The 14,731-nt window shown below is 43.2% G+C and overlaps 3 protein-coding genes across 5 annotated transcripts; 1 reads left to right on the top strand and 2 right to left on the bottom strand.

Moving 5' to 3' along the window:
• The first annotated feature begins 2,497 nt into the window (after window positions 1-2,497).
• LOC146237133 (uncharacterized) lies at window positions 2,498-9,994 on the top strand. Of its 3 annotated transcripts, none has more exons than XR_014741028.1 (3): window positions 2,498-2,969; window positions 3,114-3,176; window positions 4,076-4,399. XR_014741028.1 is itself a non-coding variant. In XM_084687843.1 (3 exons), the coding sequence occupies exons 1-3, from the start codon at window positions 2,529-2,531 to the stop codon at window positions 9,862-9,864; spliced, it is 636 nt and encodes a 211-aa protein (XP_084543969.1). In that variant the 5' UTR covers window positions 2,498-2,528; the 3' UTR covers window positions 9,865-9,994. The 3 variants fall into 3 exon arrangements, 1 of the variants encoding a protein (XP_084543969.1); XM_084687843.1 differs by lacking the exon at window positions 4,076-4,399 and adding an exon at window positions 9,733-9,994; XR_014741029.1 differs by lacking the exons at window positions 2,498-2,969; window positions 3,114-3,176 and adding an exon at window positions 3,183-3,631.
• LOC146237134 (uncharacterized) lies at window positions 4,921-7,619 on the bottom strand. Its single transcript, XM_084686955.1, has 5 exons — window positions 7,487-7,619; window positions 6,897-7,313; window positions 6,466-6,618; window positions 5,571-5,632; window positions 4,921-5,365 (listed from the first exon to the last, which is right to left on the bottom strand). The coding sequence occupies exons 1-5, from the start codon at window positions 7,617-7,619 to the stop codon at window positions 5,240-5,242; spliced, it is 891 nt and encodes a 296-aa protein (XP_084543081.1). The 3' UTR covers window positions 4,921-5,239.
• A 526-nt stretch (window positions 9,995-10,520) lies between the features above and the next one.
• Window positions 10,521-13,900, bottom strand: LOC146237132 (uncharacterized). Its single transcript, XM_084687842.1, has 6 exons — window positions 13,662-13,900; window positions 12,971-13,122; window positions 12,383-12,796; window positions 12,045-12,197; window positions 11,494-11,555; window positions 10,521-11,288 (listed from the first exon to the last, which is right to left on the bottom strand). Exons 2-6 carry the CDS (start codon window positions 13,101-13,103, stop codon window positions 11,163-11,165), a joined length of 888 nt encoding a protein of 295 aa, XP_084543968.1. The 5' UTR covers window positions 13,104-13,122; window positions 13,662-13,900; the 3' UTR covers window positions 10,521-11,162.
• Between the last annotated feature and the right edge of the window lie 831 nt (window positions 13,901-14,731).

The raw sequence follows: 14,731 nt of genomic DNA, 5'->3' as shown, positions 1-14,731 counted from the left end.
TGCTGCTGGGTCAGCAGTAACATTATGAGATGATTAGATGTGGTGTTGCTGCTAGGTCAGTAGTAACATTATGAGATGATTAGATGTGGTGTTGCTGCTGGGTCAGTAGTAACATTATGAGTTGATTAGATGTGGTAGTGATTGAGTGTTGCTGCTAGGTCAGTAGTAACATTATGAGTTGATTAGATCTGGTGTTGCTGCTGGGTCAGTAGTAACATTATGAGATGATTAGATCTGGTGTTGCTGCTGGGTCAGTAGTAACATTATGAGATGATTAGATGTGGTAACACACAGCGTGCCCTCCAGGACAGCAGAAGACACTGAGGAGTCGGAGCAAGGCCGGCTCAGCTGTGAGGAAGTGAACGGCCATGTTTAAAAGGAACCCTGAATTGGTTGTCAGTGCTCATTCATGGTTTGCGTGCTATGGACGTTACCTCACTTGGAAACTCTTTACGGAAACTCTTTACCTGTGCTGGACCCTGCTTGCCTCGACTGGATTTTGGATTACGATTTGGACCGTTCACTTGGACTCTCTTTTGATTCACGGTATTGAACCCTGCTGGTCTCTGACCTCTCCTTTGTCTTGACCTACCTGGAAACTTTGATTGTGCTGGCTGCTCTGTGTACCTTGACCCTGGACTGTGCCTTGACCTTGATTGTGGATTACCCTTGAACCAACCGTCTTGATGGACTTTAAGTTTGCCTTTGCCTCGATTATTATTTGATCCAGTGTGTGGTTGTGACTTACAATCCTGCTTTGCGTTATTCCTTTGTTGACTCCTTTGCGTGATTGAAGTAAATCAGAACCATTAAACTCTAAACTGCATCTGCGACTGTGCTCTTCATTCCAACCTGACACAGGAGGTTAAATGTAAACAACTCCATGAACCAACCAGTGGACCAGTATTCACACTATTTATTTATCGTTTACAAAGCAAAGTCCAAAAGTGATTTACAAAGCGAAGTCCAAAAGTGACAGTTTCTCTGGGGAGAGACAAACATCTATCCGAGAGAAATTACTAAATCAAACATGCGCCTGTCAGATTTGGCCACGGTTACAGTACAGGTTACATAAAAACTTGTCAGCACAAATGTTTCCCAACTGGTATTTACTTTATATGGTGTGGAATGGAGTTTTGTTCATGACATCATCATGTGGTGCCTTTCTGTGTCTCTGCTGTAATATGATACCTGCTAAATAATTAATCCCAACCCTTCTTTATCAAACCTCATCAATTATTATCCTCATTAAGACAGTCAATAGAATCATTATGAGTTGATTAGATCTGGTGTTGCTGCTGGGTCAGTAGTAACATTATGAGTTGATTAGATGTGGTAGTGATTGAGTGTTGCTGCTGGGTCAGTAGTAACATTATGAGTTGATTAGATGTGGTAGTGATTGAGTGTTGCTGCTGGGTCAGCAGTAACATTATGAGTTGATTAGATGTGGTAGTGATTGAGTGTTGCTGCTGGGTCAGTAGTAACATTATGAGTTGACTAGATGTGGTAGTGATTGAGTGTTGCTGCTGGGTCAGCAGTAACATTATGAGTTGCCTAGATGTGGTAGTGATTGAGTGTTGCTGCTGGGTCAGTAGTAACATTATGAGTTGATTAGATGTGGTAGTGATTGAGTGTTGCTGCTGGGTCAGTAGTAACATTATGAGTTGACTAGATGTGGTAGTGATTGAGTGTTGCTGCTGGGTCAGCAGTAACATTATGAGTTGACTAGATGTGGTAGTGATTGAGTGTTGCTGCTGGGTCGTACGTGCTGAGCTCCTTCTTCAGGTCCTCTGGAAGGTCCTCTCCCTCAGCGCCGCCTCACTGCTGCATCTGCTCCCACGCCAGCTCGCTCTCCATCTGCAGGACCTACAGAGGAGGGACAGGGACAGGAGAGGACTTCCATAGAGGGACAGGGACTGCTCCCCTCCTGGCCTGTCTCCACCCCTGCCTCCAGTCCTGCCTCCAGCCTGAACAGAGACATTTTACATTACATTTACATTTAGTCATTTAGCAGAAGCTCTTATCCAGAGCGACTTACAGTAAGTACAGGGACATTCTCCCCGAGGCAAGTAGGGTGAAGTGCCTTGCCCAAGGGCACAACGTCATGTGCACCGCTCGGGAATCGAACTGGCAACCTTCAGATTACTAGCCCGACGCTCTACCCGCTCAGCCACCATACTGAGCCAGAGACACAGGGACACAGACACAGAGACATGGATACATGCTCTGATGAGACAAACTAAGCTTGAAATATACTCATCCTAATGCTTATCCTAATAACAAGGTGGATAGCCTGTCCACAAATCGATCCAAATAATTGGTAGGATACTATCTGTCGATCCATAATGTTTACAAAGCTAGTGTTTCTGAGGTTCAAAGGACAGTAATTGTAAACAACTCCAGGAACCAACCAGGGAACACTGTTCTCAGACTATTTGTTTATCAGTATATCATTTACAAGGCAATGTCCTAAAATGCCATAAAAGTGATTGTCTCTCTGAGGAGAAACAGACATCTGTCAGAGAGAAATGAAGAAACAAAACATGAACCTGCCAGCCTTGGTCATCTGTGCTTTTCTGCTGCAGAGCATCCTTGCTGAGGACGATGATGGGTACCCAAAGCTTTCCAACGAGACTGTCACTCAAACTGTCACCAAGACAGTGGAGACCACGGTAGAAGCAACACAGCCTCCCCTGCTGATGGGTCAAAGCCCAGCTCCTCCTCACCTCGATTACCCTAAAGGCGACATGTCCCTGAATAGGGTGAAATGGTCTGGCTCTCTGCCTGAGAGGGCTGTGAAGGTCGACATCAATGGAACAGGAGAAGAGAACTTCATCTGTGCTCCTCGTACTGGCTGCAACATGACCACTGGCTTCTACAGCCCCTCCAAAGGCCCGTTCTGCTTTCACACCTGCGATGGGAGGGAGGACAAATCCTCAGAGTTTGACATACTGGTCAATGAGTTGAAGGTGAGTAAATGAGTGAGTGTGTGAGGTGTGTTGTGAGATGAGACTGGGTATGGTGCAAAAATGAGTGAGTGAGTGTGAGGTGTATGAGTGAGTGAAGAAGCAAACCTTGCGCCAGCCTTGGTCATCTGTGCTTTTCTGCTGCAGAGCATCCCCGCTGAGGACGATGATGGGTACCCAAAGCTTTCCATTGAGACTGACACTCCAAAAGTAAACAAGCTGAGTATCCTGGATTTTAGCTTTATTTCTTTACCCTCCTTGGAGGATCGACGTCCATTTCAGGCAGAACGGGGTCCCCATGGGAAGCATCAGATCTGTCGCCCCCAATACAAGGACTCCTTCCTGAAATGGGTTGAATGGTCTGGCTCTCTGCCTGAGTGGGCTGAGAGGATCATATACCACGACAGTACACTAGTGGACTACATCTGTGCTCCTCGTACTGGTTGTTGGCAGAACACTGGCTTCTACAACCCCTCCAAAGGCCCGTTCTGCTTTTACCCCTGCAAAGGGAAGGGGGAAAAAGCCTCAGAGTTTGACATACTGGTCAACGAGCAAAACCTGGATTGGGTGGAGTGGAAGGCTTACAGAGTCGACATCCAGAACGGGGTCTCTTCATTTGATGGAATATGTAAAGAGGGGACGGTTGATGCCTTTCCCTACAAAGTGTACGTAGGGTATAGTAAATATGGTATTGGTTCTGTGTTTAGGAATCCCAAAGATTCTTTTAATTTTCACCTGTCCCTGAATGGGGAAAGATATACTGAAGACATTAGGGTCCTGACAGTGCAAACAGGCCAATCAAAAGTGAGGATTCATAACATTGAGTACCACATTGATGATCTGGCCATGCTTTCCCAACAACCCAATGTGCTCCGTCAGATGAAGGTGGAGAACCATAACTGCAGAGACATAGAACAGGAGGTGAATCTGGAGGGGAGCACAGAGAGACAGAGTTCCTGGGAGACGAGCATCTCCAACAGCCTGACTCTCTCTGCCTCCATAGAAGTTACAGTACCGTTCGTCTCTGTCTCTGCAGGAGTGGAATACTCAAACTCCAAAACTCTCACCAATGGCAACTCTCTCACTGAAACCATCTCTCACTCTCTCAGCGTGAAAGTAATCGTCCCTCCCAACCACTCCTGTGTGGTGAAGATGGCAGGGAAGACGAACAAGTTCGACATCCCGTACAAAGCTCAACTCTCCAGGGAGTTTACCGATGGGAGAGTCCGTACCATCCCAGTGTCTGGGACGTACAAAGGTGTCCAGGTGGGGGAGATGCATGCTGTGGCAGAGCGCTGCCTACCCCTCCCCAACGCCAAGGCCTGCCCTAACTGAAACAGCTATATACCATCCTAAATCTGATGTTTAGCAAACTAATAGTCACATGAAATACTGTATGCTTATGACTTCTTAAAATACTGATTGATTGATTTTCCCTGACTACTTCTGATTGATGTTTACTCCTGTTAATTTTATTTTTTTAAACATTTTTTTTTTTCTGTGTTTTTAGAAAACAAATACATACACAGCCCAGGGCTGTCCAACCTTGATAATAAAGTGTAATAAAATAGTAGAATGAAAGTAAACTTACAACTAATTTATACATTTATAATATTTCTTTCTATTTGGTAGTATACTTAAACGTTTTAAGTTTAAAAAAAGCTATTCTCTAAATGTACACCTTAAGTACATACAACTGTTTTCAAAAGTTTATTTCCTGAAAGTATAACAAAAGTAAACTAAAAGTGTACTATTTCACTTACAGTAGTCAATACTTGAATAAACAGTGCGTTTATTCTCGTTGTTGTAATGAAAAAAAGAACAAACCGATCACAATCTATAAAAATAATCCAAAACATTGCTTATGGTATTTAAAAAAAACTCTTAAAATATGACTTAATTGGATCAAAATAGGATCTTTGACTATAAACAGTCATTTAGACAATTCCACACAAATATAATTGAACTCCATATGGTGGCCAGTATTTCTTTAGACAACACATTTAAATGTAATAATTGGGTCATTTATTTTAACAGGTGTAGCTGATCATAACACTGTATTCTTTAAACACATATTTATACACACTATAAAAAGTTATTGTACAAATTATTATTGACTCAGTCATTTGGATCAAAAAAAGTAATGTATATCTCAATAAGCCAACTAGTTTTGTTGTAAACATTTCAAACCAAACATTTCAACAATTCGTTTTATGTTCCCTCTCCCTCCCCCTTGTGGCCATGTGTGGTGCTGCAAGTGCAGCTCCCTCTCCTCACACCCCACTCGTCTTGATGGCTGAGTAGGTACTGAAGTCAGAGCTCTGAGGCCTCCTCTTCTTCTGTGGTCTCCTCTGTCCCTGGGGGAAATCCAGAGCAGCGTAACACTGGTCTCCTTCCTGCTGGGGGTCAGAGGTCACTCATGACAGTTCAGCAGAATGTCTTATTACTTTGACAGTCAGTGGGAGAGCTTGTATTTTACTGCTGTGAGTAACAACGAGATAGCCCCAAACATTGTGGGTAACCAAAACAAGTACTACAATACTACAAACACTAGCCTTTGATACTACAACTACAATACCCATGAAGGTTAGGGAGATATCCTACCTGCACTCTGCTCTCTCTCTTCCTGGTGTCAGTCCTGCAATCTCCTTGAGGTTCCTTTGAAGCTGCAGAGAAGATTCATCAGCATTAGTCAAAGTATGCTGTATAATTAAGGAGAATGATCGGACAAATGATTTGGAACTTTTCAATTTAAACTATATTCGTTTTAGGGTATTTACGTATCAGTTGGTAATCAGAGTGAGTCCTTGTGAATTTGTATGTGAGGAAGAAGTGAGAGAATGTGAGAATAGCAAAAGAATGAGGAGGAAGTGAGAGAATGTGAGACAGAGAAAAGGAGTGCAGGCAGTGAGAGAGGAGGAGAGACCAGACAGAGAAAAGAAGTGCAGGAAGTGAGAGAGGAGGAGAGACCAGACAGAGAAAAGGAGTGCAGGCAGTGAGAGAGGAGGAGAGACCAGACAGAGAAAAGGAGTGCAGGCAGTGAGAGAGGAGGAGAGACCAGACAGAGAAAAGGAGTGCAGGCAGTGAGAGAGGAGGAGAGACCAGACAGAGAAAAGGAGTGCAGGCAGTGAGAGAGGAGGAGAGACCAGACAGAGAAAAGGAGTGCAGGCAGTGAGAGAGGAGGAGAGACCAGACAGAGAAAAGGAGTGCAGGCTGTGAGAGAGGAGGAGAGACCAGACAGAGAAAAGAAGTGGAGGCAGTGAGAGAGGAGGAGAGACCAGACAGAGAAAAGAAGTGGAGGCAGTGAGAGAGGAGGAGAGACCAGACAGAGAAAAGAATTGCAGGAAGTGAGAGAGGAGGAGAGACCAGACAGAGAAAAGGAGTGGAGGCAGTGAGAGAGGAGGAGAGACCAGACAGAGAAAAGGAGTGCAGGCTGTGAGAGAGGAGGAGAGACCAGACAGAGAAAAGGAGTGCAGGCAGTGAGAGAGGGTGAGAGTACCGGTAGTTCTGCAGCAGAAGTGGTAGACCAGGATGGAGGAGAGGATGGAGGAGAGGAGAGCACAGCCAGGACACAGAGTGAGCAGCAGGATCCAGTACAGATCCTTCTCTGGATCAGGATGACAGGCTGGCTCTGAAGGACCGAGCTCAGGAACTAACACGGTGGAAGCAGAGAACAAGCACAGCACACTGACACGTTATTCCTTCAGTTCTCAATCTGAGGAATCTCATTCAGTCAATCTGAGGAACCTCATTCAGTCAATCTGAGGAACCTCATTTAGTCAATCTGAAGAACCTCATTCAGTCAATCTGAAGAACCTCATTCAGTCAATCTGAGGAACCTCATTCAGTCAATTTGAGGAACCTCATTCAATCAATCTGAGGAACCTCATTTACTCAATCTTGAATAATTGGACAAAGAGATGTTCTCACCAAATGAAAGACTGATGGTTATATTTCCATAAAGGTAGATCATCTCCTGTTTTATCTTTTTGGTGTCCACCACCTTCTTCTCCACAGTCCCACAGTAGTAGAGTCCCAGGTCAGACTCTGTCACGTTCTCAATCAGGAGATCATAGGTGTTGTTGGACTTGTTCCACACAAAAGTAAAACCAGGGAAGGGATTCAGATGTTTGTTAAAGTTGGAGACCATAGCTCCTGTGTCTTTGTAGTTATAATATGTGGACATGACCAGAGTAGGCTGGTTCCTATGAGAGCAGTTCCTGTACCACACTATGAACACCCCAGATGATACTCTGCAGTCACAGTGGAGAGTAACGTTGTCTCCTGGTGTGACTCTCTGCTCCACTTCGGCTCCATAGACCCCTGTCTCTCCACAGGAAGCAGCACCTGGAGAGGAACAGGAAGTGTTTGGAACAGTCTTGATTAAACGTATTTATGAACAACGGTACTGTAATACACATCTATATGACAGGACTAGACGTTCCTTATTTCAGTTGATTTCTCAATAAAGACTAGAAACAAGCTACTTTGATCGAGGAAGTGGTCCTGAGTTTACTTACTGAAGAGTGCAGTCAGAGCGACACACAGACACAGCCTGTCCATCTCCAGGTCTGACGCTGACTGACAGAGAAGCAGGTCTTTGACGCATGTTTCCGTTACGATGTCCCCATCCACAGCACCATTAAAGGACATATGTGCAGTGATTGGTTAGCTGCAATGGAAACATCTCAGTTTGTGGCCTACTTTTCTTTGAAGGTTTTGAGACATCAGGGTGTGAACAGCTCTCATAGCAAGCGTCAACGGAAAGTTTAGTTTGAGGTTATTCTGTCTCAACAACAGGGTCCATGCGACCACTATCAATGTATCATGACGCCACCACCACCCCAACAACTACAGAACATATCCAAGGTAGGATAGTGGTATGTGGGATCTCTGCACAGAAATTTAAATGGTGTCGATTGCAGGTGATTATGTTGGTGTTGTTGTTGTTTACAGGTGAGTGTGTTCTTGATTTATTGTATATTGTGTTGTGTATCACCATTGTAAAGCGTCCTTGAGCTCTGGAAAGGCGCTATGACATTTAACATATTTAACATATTATTATTATTTTTATTATTACCTTCCAATATTATTAATCATATTTCAATATTATTCAGTATCAGTTAATATTTCCTCAGGACACATTTCCTAAGTTAACACTTCATCAGGAAAGTGCATTCTGAGAATGGTCGTCTGAGGCTAGTAAAGGCCAACCTGTGTGTGCCAGTTTAGGGAGGTCTTGGTGGTGCTGTGTGGTTATGGGCGTGGTCAAGTGGACCCTGTTGTTGAGACAGAATAACCTCAACTTTCCATGACGCTTGCTATGAGAGCTGTTCACCTCTGTGTTAAACCCACCATGATGTCTCAAAACCTTAAAAAAAAAAAAAACTGAGATGTTTCCATTGCAGTGAACCAATCGCTGCACGTATGTCCTTTAATGGTGCTGTGGATGGGCACATCGTAACGGAAACATGCGTCAAAGACCTGCTTCTCTGTCAGTCAGCGTCAGACCTGGAGATGGACAGGCTGTGTCTGTGTGTCGCTCTGACTGCACTCTTCAGTAAGTAAACTCAGGACCACTTCCTCGATCAAAGTAGCTTGTTTCTAGTCTTTATCGAGAGATCATCTGAAAACAAGGAACGTCTAGTCCTGTCATATAGATATGAATTACAGTAACATATTTCAGAAATATGTTTAATCAAGACTGTTCCAAACACTTCCTGTTCCTCTCCAGGTGCTGCTTCCTGTGGAGAGACAGGGGTCTCTGGAGTCGAGGTGGAGCAGAGAGTCACACCAGGAGACAACGTTACTCTCCACTGTGACTGCAGAGTATCATCTGGGGTGTACGTAGTGTGGTACAGGAACTGCTCTCATAGGAACCAGCCTACTCTGGTCATGTCCACATATTATAACAACGAAAACAACAACATGTTCCCTCAATATGACCAACTTCTTAACCCCTTCCCTGGTTTTACTCTGGTGTGGAACAAGTCCAACAACACCTATGATCTCCTGATTGAGAACGTGACAGAGTCTGACCTGGGACTCTACTACTGTGGGACTGTGGAGTGGACGGTGGTAAACACCAAAAAGATAAAACAGGAGATGATCTACCTTTATGGAAATATAACCATCAGTCTTTCATTTGGTGAGAACACCTCTTTGTACATTTATTCCAGAATGTTAAACGACAGAAAAGACTAAATGAGATTCTTCAGAATAACTTAAAATGATCGATCTCTTCGGAAATGACACCATCAGCCTTTTGTTTGGTACAAACATGTGTTTCTCTGCTATTCCCTGCAACAACTTGTCATCTGCTTCGTTAAGGAGAAATGTGAACATCCAGTTCTGAGGCAGATAGATGATACATGCCCTCTCCTCCCTCCTGTGTAGCAGAGCCCCCAGACCCTGATGGGGACTGTGGTCTGAGCTGGGTCCTGGTGCTGCTGTCCAGAGCTCTGACTGCCCTCCTCCTCCCATGTGCCTACTGGGTCGGATACATGCAAGGTGGTTCACAGCACACCTGAACACCCACCTGCTTGATTGGTAACCCCTGGATAGATGTCATACTGTCAGATTACTGTGTGGCTAACTGATTGGTGGAGTTAATCTCTGAATAGAAACCTGTTACTTTGTACAGAGACCATGTTATCTACCAGAACTACTTACAAAAAATAATCTTGTTTGATTTTGTACTGCAACTCTTCCCTGTCATCATAGCAGGATGTTGTATGTGGTGATTGTTGTTTGTTGTTAAAAGCAGGATCATGGAGGAGGAGGAGGAGGGAAGAGGTCCGGAAGAGGAGGAGAGACCAGACTGACCAGTCTTTCTCCATGTCGCTCCAATGATCTCTCCAACTGTGTGGTCACCATGACAACCACGACGAGACCGTGACATGGTTTACTGTTTTCTTTTAGGTGAAGTGTCTAACTTGGAATGTCGCTTAATCCTTTTTGTTGCTAAATGCATTTTTGTGTAGAGGATGCATTTTGTTATCATGCTTTGTAATAAACCCCTGAAAATATGTAGTGCTGAATTGTCTTGATTTGACCCTTACAGAAGGAGTAAACACCTTAATGTGGTTTCAACCAGCTACTCTGAACATGTTTGTCTTAAGAAGCTGTTGTGGTTTGGGCTCAGAGCTCCTGGTTACCAGAGGAAGCTTTGCCTCTGTGTTCTACAACAAGTGGTTAGAGGACTTTGATCAGCTGTCAGACTGCAAAGAACAATGTGGCTTAAAATAGATCAAATAAAATCTAACTTTGTTTCCAAATAAGAACTAACATCACAAAAGTTACAAAAACTCCATACATGTAATAAGGATTTTAGTATAGAATTCCTTTCTTATAGAAAATTACATTTAAAAACTTTCATACACAATCATAGGTAAATGCACAAATGCTTTTTAACTATAGAAAAGGAATGGAACTGAAACTGAAATAGCATTAGAAGGCTTTCCATAATTGATAATAAAGTGTAATAAATAGTAGAATGAAAGTAAACTTACAACTAATTTATACATTTATAATATTTATTTCTATTTGGTAGTATACTTAAACGTTTTAAGTTTAAAAAAAGCAATTTTGTAAATGTACATCTTAAGTACATACAACTGTTTTCAAAAGTTTATTTCCTGAAAGTATAACAAAAAAAAACTAAAAGTGTAGTATTTCACTTACAGTAGTCTATACTTGCATAAACAGTGCGTTTATTCTCGTTGTTGTACAGAAAAAAAGAACAAACTGATCACAATCTATAAAAATAATCCAAAACATTGCTTATGGTATTTAAAAAAAACTCTTAAAATATGACTTAATAGGATCAAAATAGGATCTTTGACTATAAACAGTAATTTAGACAATTCCACAAAAATATAATTGAACTCCATATGGTGGCCAGTAGTTCTTTAGACAACACATTTAAATGTAATGATTGGGTCATTTATTCTAACAGGTGTAGCTGATCATAACACTGTATTCTTTAAACACATATTTATACGCACTATAAAAAGTAATTGTACAAATTTTTATGAACTCAGTCATTTGCATAACAAAAAAACCCAATGTATATCTCAATAAGCCAACTAGTTTTGTTGTAAACATTTCAAACCAAACATTTCAACAAATCGTTTTATGTTCCCTCTCCCTCCCCCTTGTGGCCATGTGTGGTGCTGCAAGTGCAGCTCCCTCTCCTCACACCCCACTCGTCTTGATGGCTGAGTAGGTACTGAAGTCAGAGCTCTGAGGCCTCCTCTTCTTCTGTGGTCTCCTCTGTCCCTGGGGGAAATCCAGAGCAGCGTAACACTGGTCTCCTTCCTGCTGGGGGTCAGAGGTCACTCATGACAGTTCAGTAGAATGTCTTATTACTTTGACAGTCAGTGGGAGAGCTTGTATTTTACTGCTGTGAGTAACAACGAGACAGCCCCAAACATTTTGGGTAACCAAAACAAGCACTACAATACTACAAACAATAGCCTTTGACACAACAACTACAATACCCATGAAGGTTAGGGGGATATCCTACCTGCACTCTGCTCTCTCTCCTCCTGGTGTCAGTCCTGCAATCTCCTTGAGGTTCCTTTGAAGCTGCAGAGAAGATTCATCAGCATTAGTCAAAGTATGCTGTATAATTAAGGAGAATGATCTGACAAATTATTCAGAACTTTTCAATTTAAACTATATTCGTTTTAGGGTATTTACGTATCAGTTGGTAATCAGAGTGAGTCCTTGTGAATTCGTATGTGAGGAAAAAGTGAGAGAATGTGAGACAGAGAAAAGGAGTGCAGGCAGTGAGAGAGGAGGAGAGACCAGACAGAAAAAAAAGGAGTACAGGCAGTGAGAGAGGAGGAGAGACGAGACAGAGAAAAGGAGTACAAGCATTGAGAGAGGAGGAGAGACCAGACAGAGAAAAGGAGTGCAAGCAGTGAGAGAGGAGGAGAGACCAGACAGAGAAAAGGAGTGGAGGCAGTGAGAGAGGAGGAGAGACCAGACAGAGAAAAGGAGTGGAGGCAGTGAGAGAGGAGGAGAGACCAGACAGAGAAAAGAAGTGCAGGCAGTGAGAGATGGTGAGAGTACCGGTAGTTCTGCAGCAGAAGTGGTAGACCAGGATGGAGGAGAGGATGGAGGAGAGGAGAGCACAGCCAGGACACAGAGTGAGCAGCAGGATCCAGTACAGATCCTTCTCTGAATCAGGATGACAGGCTGGCTCTGAAGGACCAAGCTCAGGAACTAACACGGTGGAAGCAGAGAACGAGAACATCACACAGACAAGTTACTCCTTCAGTTCTCAATCTGAGGAACCTCATTCAGTCAATCTGAGGAACCTCATTCAGTCAATCTGAGGAACCTCATTCAGTCAATCTGAGGAACCTCATTTACTAATCTGGAATAATTGCACAAAAAGGTGTTCTCACCAAATGAAAGACTGATGGTTATATTTCTATAAAGGTAGATCATCTCCTCTTTTATCTTTTTGGTGTCTACCACCGTCCACTCCACAGTCCCACAGTAGTAGAGTCCCAGGTCAGACTCTGTCACGTTCTCAATCAGGAGATCATAGGTGTTGTTGGACTTGTTCCACACCAAAGTAAAACCAGGGAAGGGGTTAAGAAGTTGGTCATATTGAGGGAACATGTTGTTGTTTTCGTTGTTATAATATGTGGACATGACCAGAGTAGGCTGGTTCCTATGAGAGCAGTTCCTGTACCACACTACGTACACCCCAGATGATACTCTGCAGTCACAGTGGAGAGTAACGTTGTCTCCTGGTGTGACTCTCTGCTCCACCTCGACTCCAGAGACCCCTGTCTCTCCACAGGAAGCAGCACCTGGAGAGGAACAGGAAGTGTTTGGAACAGTCTTGATTAAACATATTTCTGAAATATGTTACTGTAATTCATATCTATATGACAGGACTAGACGTTCCTTGTTTTCAGTTGATTTCTCGATAAAGACTAGAAACAAGCTACTTTGATCGAGGAAGTGGTCCTGAGTATACTTACTGAAGAGTGCAGTCAGAGCGACACACAGACACAGCCTGTCCATCTCCAGGTCTGACGCTGACTGACAGAGAAGCAGGTCTTTGACGCATGTTTCCGTTACGATGTGCCCATCCACAGCACCATTAAAGGACATACGTGCAGCGATTGGTTCACTGCAATGGAAACATCTCAGTTTTTTTTTCTTTGAAGGTTTTGAGACATCATGGTGGGTTTAACACAGAGGTGAACAGCTCTCATAGCAAGCGTCATGGAAAGTTGAGGTTATTCTGTCTCAACAACAGGGTCCACTTGACCACGCCCATAACCACACAGCACCACCAAGACCTCCCTAAACTGGCACACACAGGTTGGCCTTTACTAGCCTCAGACGACCATTCTCAGAATGCACTTTCCTGATGAAGTGTTAACTTAGGAAATGTGTCCTGAGGAAATATTAACTGATACTGAATAATATTGAAATATGATTAATAATATTGGAAGGTAATAATAAAAATAATAATAATAGGTTTAATATGTTAAATGTCATAGCGCCTTTCCAGAGCTCAAGGACGCTTTACAATGGTGATACACAACACAATATACAATAAATCAAGAACACACTCACCTGTAAACAACAACAACACCAACATAATCACCTGCAATCGACACCATTTAAATTTCTGTGCAGAGATCCCACATACCACTATCCTACCTTGGATATGTTCTGTAGTTGTTGGGGTGGTGGTGGCGTCATGATACATTGATAGTGGTCGCATGGACCCTGTTGTTGAGACAGAATAACCTCAAACTAAACTTTCCGTTGACGCTTGCTATGAGAGCTGTTCACACCCTGATGTCTCAAAACCTTCAAAGAAAAGTAGGCCACAAACTGAGATGTTTCCATTGCAGCGAACCAATCACTGCACATATGTCCTTTAATGGTGCTGTGGATGGGCATATCTTAACGGAAACATGCGTCAAAGACCTGCTTCTCTGTCAGTCAGCGTCAGACCTGGAGATGGACAGGCTGTGTCTGTGTGTCGCTCTGACTGCACTCTTCAGTAAGTAAACTCAGGACCACTTCCTCGATCAAAGTAGCTTGTTTCTAGTCTTTATTGAGAAATCAACTGAAATAAGGAACGTCTAGTCCTGTCATATAGATGTGTATTACAGTACCGTTGTTCATAAATACGTTTAATCAAGACTGTTCCAAACACTTCCTGTTCCTCTCCAGGTGCTGCTTCCTGTGGAGAGACAGGGGTCTATGGAGCCGAAGTGGAGCAGAGAGTCACACCAGGAGACAACGTTACTCTCCACTGTGACTGCAGAGTATCATCTGGGGTGTTCATAGTGTGGTACAGGAACTGCTCTCATAGGAACCAGCCTACTCTGGTCACGTCCACATATTATAACTACAAAGACACAGGAGCTATGGTCTCCAACTTTAACAAACATCTGAATCCCTTCCCTGGTTTTACTTTTGTGTGGAACAAGTCCAACAACACCTATGATCTCCTGATTGAGAACGTGACAGAGTCTGACCTGGGACTCTACTACTGTGGGACTGTTGGGTGGACGGTTGTGGACAAAGAAAAGATAAAAGAGGAGAAGATCTATCTTTATGGAGATATAACCATCAGTCTTTCATTTGGTGAGAACACCTCTTTGTCCATTTATTCCAGAATGTTAAACGACATTTAAGACTAAATGCGATTCCTCAGAATAACTTAAAATGATTGATCTCTTCGGAAAATACACCATCAGCCTTTTGTTTGGTACAAA

This window comes from Hypomesus nipponensis, chromosome 22 (assembly GCF_054491055.1).
Source record: "Hypomesus nipponensis isolate SF chromosome 22, ASM5449105v1, whole genome shotgun sequence".
In the NCBI taxonomy this organism is placed as follows: domain Eukaryota; kingdom Metazoa; phylum Chordata; class Actinopteri; order Osmeriformes; family Osmeridae; genus Hypomesus; species Hypomesus nipponensis.
The sequence above is the reverse complement of the archived record's forward strand: the minus strand, read 5'-3'. Positions and strand labels throughout refer to the sequence as shown.